This window comes from Panthera uncia, chromosome E1, assembly GCF_023721935.1.
Source record: "Panthera uncia isolate 11264 chromosome E1, Puncia_PCG_1.0, whole genome shotgun sequence".
Classification (NCBI taxonomy): Eukaryota; Metazoa; Chordata; class Mammalia; order Carnivora; family Felidae; genus Panthera; species Panthera uncia.
The window spans coordinates 58088573-58097136 of NC_064814.1; the positions used below are offsets into that span (position 1 = coordinate 58088573).

General features: G+C 58.3%; 1 protein-coding gene across 1 annotated transcript in view; it reads right to left on the reverse strand.

Annotated features, from left to right (window-relative positions):
* SPNS3 (SPNS lysolipid transporter 3, sphingosine-1-phosphate (putative)) overlaps positions 1-8065 on the reverse strand; it is a 35212-nt gene extending 27147 nt beyond the window's left edge. Inside the window, exons 1-3 of the mRNA XM_049637214.1 lie at positions 7601-8065; positions 4519-4584; positions 263-399 (exon numbers count right to left, since the gene is read on the reverse strand). Of these exons, the coding sequence (XP_049493171.1) occupies positions 263-399; positions 4519-4584; positions 7601-7811 (414 nt within the window). The 5' untranslated portion in view covers positions 7812-8065. The remainder of the gene's footprint in view (positions 1-262; positions 400-4518; positions 4585-7600) is intronic.
* Positions 8066-8564: the final 499 nt, after the last annotated feature.

Sequence of the window (8564 nt, forward strand, 5' to 3'; positions counted from 1 at the left end):
CCACCCACTCTCCCACCGCCCAGGGGAGCCCTTTTTCTGGGCCCCCAGACAGTGGCTGTCACCTCCACCCGCCCCCCACAGGCAGCAGCGGGAGGCGCAGGGGAGGAAGTCTCCCGCTGAGAGAGTCTAAGGGGGTCCTCTCTCGGCCCTGGATGGCGCCCCTGCAGCCAGCCTGGAGCCCACCCATGTTTTAACGGGAAGGAGCAGGTGGTGGGAGCGGGGGGGCAGGTCCAGGGCGCCTTGCAGGGATGAGGGCACCCACCTGGGGGGAAATGAAGGAGCTGGAGAGGCCCGCCCCTGACCAGAGCAGGATCCCAATGCTCAGCGTAGCTTTGCGGCTGTGTCGGTCGCCCAGGTAGCCAAACACAGGTGCAGACAGCAGCAGGCAACCTATGAAGACTGGAGGGGACAGGCCGGGGCCCCATGCATTCCCCCGTGGTGGTGGGCGCGCAGACGGGCCTGCGGGCCCGCAGAAGGGGCCTGGCTCAGGTGCCGCAAAGCTGGCACCCTGGCAGTGGGTGGAGGCCACAGGACCCACGGCCCCGAGTCAGGGGAACTGGGAAGGGGGTGGAGGGAGCTGGGCCGGCTCAAATCCCGGCTCTGCTGCAGGCTCGCTGTGCAGCCTGGGGTTACTAACGCCACCCCTCTGAGCGTCCCCCGAGCCGCCAGCGCTCGGTGCACGCCAGGAGCCGCCAGCGCTCGGTGCACGCCAGGCCCCGCGTCTCTGCGGAGCTGTCCGTCCCCTTGCCTGGCTGGGCCAGGTCCGATTTTGCCGTCACACCCCTGCTGGGGGCGGGAGGCAAGGGAGGCCTGCCCCGGCCTGCGGTGCAGACCTGCAGGGTTAAGAATGAGTGCAGTCGTTCCCGGAGGCTGGAAAAGGGCCTGGTTTTCCTAAGCAGGCAGAACATTCCCCTGACACCGTCAGTTGTATTTGTTCCATTTTTTTAAAGTAAACCCTTCTGAATTGGGAGACTGGGTTAACGAACGCATTTGCTACTCTGCGAAGACAAAGAAACTGCCGCGTTTTCGCACGACTCTGCACCCTCGCCGCTCGCGTCCCTCACCTGAAACCGTCTCCACCCTCCGAGGGGGGGGGCGTGTCCGCGGCCGCAGGTGAGCGCGGCGTCCGGACCCGCCTCCGCCCGAGGCCCCGCCCCATGCCTGGGTCCGCATTCGCTGAGCGCTCGTGATCGACATTGCCTGAGCCTAGTGAGCGTCCAGACTCGTCCCAGCCCCTCCCACTCCGCCCCACCCGCTCTGGTATTGGGTGGAGCCGTGCGCGGTTGCAGAAATTAGGCCAGTTTTGACCTACAAAAAATGAGGCAATTTAAAATGGTTCGACCTAATACTCCACAGAGAATGGTCTTTGGTGCCAGGGACATTTAGAATTTTAATAGCTACCTCCAAAATAGGCCTCCAAAAAGGCTGTATCCGTTTACACTCGTGCAGAAGCGCGTATCTCAGCTCCCTTGATATGATCAGTCACTTTGTTCCTCTTAATGGTTGAGGCACAGACGGTGTCTCGCTGATGTTTTAATCTGCATTGTCCTTACGTCAGTTCCTGTGCTCACACCTTCTGCCCATTTCTCTCTTGGGCCCTTGTGGGAATTGCAAACAATTTCTCCCAGGCCTTTACGTTTAAGGATTTAAAATGCAAATTCTGGGCTCACATCCTGACCCAATGACTGCTTAGCTGTGTGACCTTGGGCAAATTCCTTAACTCTTCTGTGCCCCTCGAATCAACTATATAATGAGATAGCATTGTGCTTCCTGTAGAAGGTTCAATGAAGTTAAGCATATAAAAAAAGGCAGTGACTAGCTTTATGTTAATGCCTAATAAATGTCATCCATTGTTGTTACTAACTGCATTTATAGTTTCAATCATGTCGAGTTTACCTTCTTTACCTTGGTGTCCTCAAATGTGTCAATACTCCCGGTGTGGTGTTTCTTGTCTCCTTAACGCATCTCTTCTCTACTCAAAGGTTATAAAAATACTTCCCCAAAAGTTCTAATACTTTTATGAGATTTGGGGCAGGGATCCTTTATAAGATCTAAACACCTTAAACCCACAGATGCCCTGAAATGGAGAACCTTGCCCCCAAAGGAAGGCGCTCTCTCTCTCTCTCTCTCTCTCTCTCTCTCACACACACACACACACACACACACACACACTCCTTTGCTCCTATAGCATCAAATGACTTCTGTGACAAATGGGAGCGATGAAAGAGTAGCGGGTTAAGAGAAGGACTCCACAGGAAGCTGCCTGGATTTGATCCCAGCTGTGTGACCTTCAGCAAGCCCCATAGCCTCTCTGTGCCTCAGGTTCGGCATGCATAAAATGGGCATAATAACAATGCCTGCCTCATGGGTTTGTTGTAAAGATTAAATGAGTTAATATCACAAAACACTTGAGATAGTGTCAGGCACATGGTAAAGGCCACATCATTAAATATTATTAATCAACGAATTAACTACAACAGCCAGTCTGTCCCTTTGGAAGGGGAGGGGGTCTGACCACTGCTAACCCCCACCCTCTGCCCCACTCTTACAGCTCAGCCACGGCTGAGTCAGGGGCTCCCTCCCTTCTGCAGACACAGGGTGGGTCTCCGGCCATTTCACGACAACCCAGAAAAAGGCGAAGACTCACCCGAGGTCCCCGGAGACAGCCTGGTCATCTGGTCATCAACCCCACTGCCTTCTCCACATACCCTTTGGGCTGCTTCTGCAGAGTTGAGCCTCCCTTCACACACCCCCAGGCACCCCCCCAGGCACACGCACATCCTCTCTACCCACTCACACACGTACACACACGTACTTTCTCTCTCTCTCTCTCTCTCTCTCTCTCTCTGCCCCTCTCCCTCACCTGCACAAACTCCTTCCATGCATCTCATTTATCAGCGCTTTGTAGTAATAATCCTGTTCACCAGGGAGAGGACCAGGGGGGCAAATACCGACTCACCTCCCATTATCTGTTTAACCTAGAAGTTGCTGGTATTGAGCTGAGATGGTGTCGCTTTGGCTACAGAAATGACTGGAGACCAGCACCAGCCTCAGCCCTGAGACAAGAGCAGTCAGAACGGACCTGGGACGTACACGGTGGCCTGCTAACTCTTTTCCTCCGGTGCCTTTTAAAGACGTTTGTAGAACTACGTACCCCTTCATGCGTTTTCAGCCAACATTTACAACGTTCTCATCCTAAGTTTAAATAATTGCTAAGGATGTGATTTCCATCGTTATTGTACTTTTTTACACGATATTTTCACCTAAACCCTTGGGGCCACAGAGGCGTTCATTGCATTCGTGGGACATGTCTGCCATCTACGGACATCGCTTTAATGAGCAAACCAGTCTTTATTCGCCGAATCGATCCAACAAATCAGGATGATCGCCTGTGAGAAAGACACTAAATATTTCAAAGATATCTGAAATAAATGTGTTGACACCCATCCCTGAGACAACATCTTGCTTCTGAATTCTAAATTAGAGATAAATAGTAGACTGTCACGCCAGCAGGAAGACAGACAAGGCTTGGCACTTGGCCACGGGTCTGTGGCCTGGAGGAAACACCCCCACTGGGTTCGTACTGACACCGTCTCTGCTATGTTCCCACAGCCTCGCACGGGAGCCCAGCGTCTGTGAAGGGTCCCGTCTGCATGGCACCCTGGAGGCTTCCACACCCCAGGGCTGGGCGTAGAAGAAACACAGAATAGGGAAGAGGGACATTTTCCTGCTTGGAGGGGTGAGGTGGGAAAGAGGAACCAGGAGCTTTCTCTCAGGCAGGTCCATTTTAGGAAAGAAACACAGGCTTGAGGGTCTGTAAGTGGATTCTCTCCCAACTCTGCCCGTGTAGCCCCTGAAAAGTTTTTGTGTATCCCCAGGGGTCCCACTTGTCGCAAGACTGTTGGGGGAAGGAGGGGCCACAGAGAGGGGCACGCGGGTGCTGGTTACATGCTGGGTGTGTGCACACGTGCGTATCCGGTGTCGTGACAGTGAGTGTGCCCATGGGGACACGTGTGTGTCACTGTGGATGGAAGGTGTGTCTGGTCCCCACCCCTGGACTGTTGGCCCCGTGGGCCCAAACCCCATCTGAACACATGTGGGAAGTACGTCTGTCAGTCTGTCTGAGTTCCGGGGGCCAGATTCTTCAGGCCCACAGGGGAAAGCACGTGTCGGGATTTCTCAACCCCAGCCTGTCTCTGGCCCCAGCCGGGCTACATAGGCACAAGAGAGCACGCCACAGTCATGATCTGAAGCTCAGGGGCCTCCTCCAGCCGTCCTCCCCGCTCCTGCAGTGCCTCCGCTCAAACCCGAAGGCTCCGCTCAGGCACCGGGCCTACCTCCTCCCTTCTCCTACCCACACTGCCCTCGCGCCCAGCACCACCCTTCCTCAGCGTCCCCTCCTTTGTGCCGGGGGGACTCAGCGGGGCTCAGCCTGGCCCCCATTTCCCAGCAGCTGGAACTAGGCCCCTCCCCAGCATGAGCCCAGGGCCCCAGCACCACCAGGGACTCACCCCTTACCTGTCTGAAGCAAACCAGCACAGCTATCACTGATCTGAAAAAACTTCTGTACGTCCAGCAGCACGCCTGTGGACAGACGGACAGCGCTCAGGAAATGGGGAGTGGCCCGCGGGGCTTCTAAGGGCAGCTGCCCCTGCGTCTGGGACAGGGCCCCAGCGGGCCAGCACAGGGGGTGACTCGGGGCCCACGGTTCTCTTCCTCTCTGTCCCACACGCACGTACAACCACACAGATAGGGGAGCACGTCCACACCCCCGGGAGCACATATCGCAGAGGCCCAAGTGTGTGTACGCATTTGGACACGAATGCACGCGCACACTGACACGTGCACAGAGAGGTACCCACGTGTCCCACACACGTGTGCCAACATGCCATCATCATCAGAGTGACGGGAGGCTCCCCGCGGCTGCACAGCTGCTCGCTCAGACTACCGGTGGGTATTTTTGTTTCTGTTTTGTTTCCTTTTAATTTGTAGAGAGAAAAAGAGCGCGCAAGCAGGGGAGAGGGGCAGAGGGAGAGAGAATCGAGGGCAGGCTCCAGGCTCAGCGCAGAGCCAGACGCGGGGTTCGATCCCACGACCCTGGGGTCACCACCTGAGCTGGGAATCAAGAGTCAGACGCTCAGGCGACTGAGCCGCCCGGACCCCCTTAGACCACGGTGTTAACGGAAGTCCCTGGGACTGCAAGGCCGCAGCCCTGCTCGGGTACGCGCACCCATGCGTGAGCATAGGCGTGCAGAGACACGTGTGCACACGCGTGTTCTTCCAGACGCATGAGCAGACAGTCACGACAGTGCATGTGAGCGCTTCAGAGACAGGCCCCACTCAGGTCCGACCTCGGCCCGCCTCCCTGAGGGTGGCAGGCCCTCCAGGGTCTTCCTAGGCCAAGGCCGGTGCCATGGGCACTCGGCTCAACCCAGAGGCAGGAGACGGCCCGACACCAGGCTCCGATCCCCGAAAGCACAACTTCAGGAAGAGGTCGTCCAAGCGGAGGCGCCTGGTCGTCCGAGCTGTGAGGCCCTGGCCAAGTCCTTAGAAAGAAAAGCAATCGTCGGTCTCGTTGGATTATGAGGCGGCCGAGGCCCAGGCCCCTGAGCGGGGCCCCGCGCTTGTTCGCCTGAGCGGCGGGGACTGTCACTGTCCCCCCGACACGGATGAGGCGCCCTCCCACCAAGTGCTGCCTGCAGAAGCGGTGGGGAGGAAAGCCCCACACCCACACGGCTGAGGCCCGTCAGCAGGTAAAGAAAGACCAAAGAACCAGACAAGAGAAGAGATTTTTGTAAAGACATCTGCTTTGGCCCCAGATGCACAGCGTCTGGGCATGCCACTCTGTATGTGTTTCCTTCCTTTTAATATCTTTTTTTTTTTTAAGTTTATTTACTGGTATTTTTTGAGCGAGAGAGCGTGCCAGCTGGGGACAGTCAGAGAGAAAGGGAGAGAGAGGATCCCAAGCGGGCTCCGGGCTGCCAGCGTAGAGCCCGACCCGGGGCTCGAACTCATGAACTGTGAGATCATGACCTGAGCCCAAACAAGAGTCTGACGTTCAACTGACTGAGCCACCCAAGCGGCCCCTCTTTTTCCCCCTTCTTAGTATTTTTAATTACGTGAATAAGACGTATTCGTTGGAGAGAAAAACACTAATAACTCGATAACTACACGAAAATTCTGTAGGATCACACTGGTCTCCATCTTCCAGAGTGAGGACTGGGCCCTAGTTTGGGCTCCTCCCAGCCTGCTTTTCACCTTTAGGCCGTCTTCCCCCAGGGCATCTGGCTGCCTTGAAAACCTCCTACCCCCAGCAGCCCCGGGCACCTCTCCGCATGGTTTCACTTCTCCAGGCCTCCTCCGTCCGGTCCCTGAGGCCAGAGGAAGTGCCCACTAGGAAAGGGCTCCCCAGCCTGCAGGCCTGCAGGACTCCACACCGGTGACTGACCCGCCCCCAGGCCCTGCACCCCTGCCCGGCCTCGGGCCCTCCACTCAAACCCTCAGCCCCCTTAGCCCCGGACTGGCCCCCTGTCTTGTTTGCACCAATCTGAGCATCTGAGCATAGTCCCCGCCTCCGCACCCGACCCAAAAAATCATCCTTGGCTCCCCATTGCCTCAGCAGAAAGCCCCAGCTCCCAGCCTGGCAACCAAGGAGCCGTGATCTGGCAACAAGACTCTTTTAGAACAGTTCCCCACGCTCCCCTCGTCAGCTCTGACCACACCACACACTTCGGCCCCGTGGGCCTTGGCCCACGCTGACTCTTCACCCAATGCCCTCCCCCCACCTGCCGGCTCCCTGTCTTGCCGATTTGCTCTTCCTTCAAGACCCAATCCGAGTGCCCCCTCCTCTGGGTCCCGCCGGAGCCCTCAGTCACCGTTCTGGGGCCACCCCGCTGACGTCCCTCCTGCCCAGTCCTGTGCTGCTGTGTCCTGTGATCCTCCGAGCTCCGCCCCCTGAGCCCCCCAGGCCGGCCTGTGAGTCCCTCTGCCTTGCAGGAGTCCCGGTGACGAGCTCCCCGCCTCTGCCCCTCAAGGTGGCCATTCTGGAGCTCAGGAACCACCAGGCCGACCCCTCCCCCGGGTCTCCAAGCCCTTAGTTAATGTTCCTTCAGTCAGTCTTGAATGAGCCCTTGATGCAGAGAGAAAAGGTTAAATCTCGAAGAATGAAGGAATGAATGAGTCGGTGAATGTGCCAGTAACAGGCAGAACAGGGTAGCCCCGGGGCCTCCAAGAAGGAAGTAAGAAAGTGCAAGGTTTGCACACAGCCCGCTGGCCCAGAAATGCCCGGCTATTCTGGGCCAGGCTGCCGGCCTGCCGTCCACACCCTCACGGGGCACCCCCAGAGCCTCCGGGCCTTTGCCCTGCTGCCCTCACCCACCACACCTGTGTGCATACACCCCGTTTGGGGCTGAATTGGGAACTCGATGCCTCCCTCCCCGGTTCGGGCCTGGCTGAACCCCTCCAGGGGTGAGAGCGGCTGGGACGTCTCCACGAGAAGACAGTTTGCTGGACGGTGGGTGCCGTGCGTCCACAGCGCCAGCAGGTGGCCGGGAGCCGTGAGTGACAGCAGGTGCAGCCCGGGACGCCCTCCCCCCCTCACCTGGGATGATGAACCAGTGCATGTAGTTCAGGAGGTTGACATAGCACAGCACCGCGGCGGCCGCGTGAGCTCTCCAGAGGGGCAGGCTCCAGGGGGCGGATGTGGTCCGAGGGGGGCACTGTCCCAAGCCCGAGGCCCCGGGGAGACCGCCTGGCCCCGGGGACGGCCCCTGAGGCCCCTCCGGCCCGGGCTCCCCGCACTCCGCGGACATGCCCCCAGCCTCACCCGCCTGTAGCTCCTGTCCCGGGACGAAGGCGCATCAGCTCTGCACCGACTCACTTCCTGTGGTTTCCCAGCGTCCTGACCTCAGAACAGCAGCCCCAACTGCACAGGTTCCTCCTGAGCCCACTGCGGCCTCGCCGGCGAGGTTTCACCACCCCAGACTCTGAGGCCCGCGAGGGACCCACCCTGGGGGACGGGACGTTATGGTCCCTTGACCCGGCCTGCAGCTTCAGTGGCCGCAGTGAGGAAGCGAGATGGGACAGGAAGTGAGAGGGCTCTCCAAAAGAGGGTCTGGCTGCCCAGACAAGACACGGGCTGCGAGTGCGGGAGGTGAACGGGGTCACATCAGGAAGGCTGGGTACCGGCCAGGCGAGAAGCCCCAGCAGGACTGTGCACGAGGCCACCACCCGCTCCGGGCTGGTGCCCCACCTGGAGAAACGAAGGTGGCGGAGGGGCGCGTACAGGAGGGCAGCCTGTATCTGTCGTAGATACAAAACCCAGGGGGACGTTGTGATGAGGGGCGAGATATCAGCAGGGTCTCAAAGTGTCTCTTTACAGTTTATGAGTAGCGGGGTGCAGAGGGAGTAACCACACCGCACGGGAATCAGGCGACATCTCAACCAAGGGTCGAGTTAACACCACCAACCAGGTCAGGGGTGTCGTGCTCCTCCACGTGAGGCCCCGAGCAGGCCAACGTCACCTAAGGGTGACCACATCTAATGAGGAAACGTCACACCCGAAT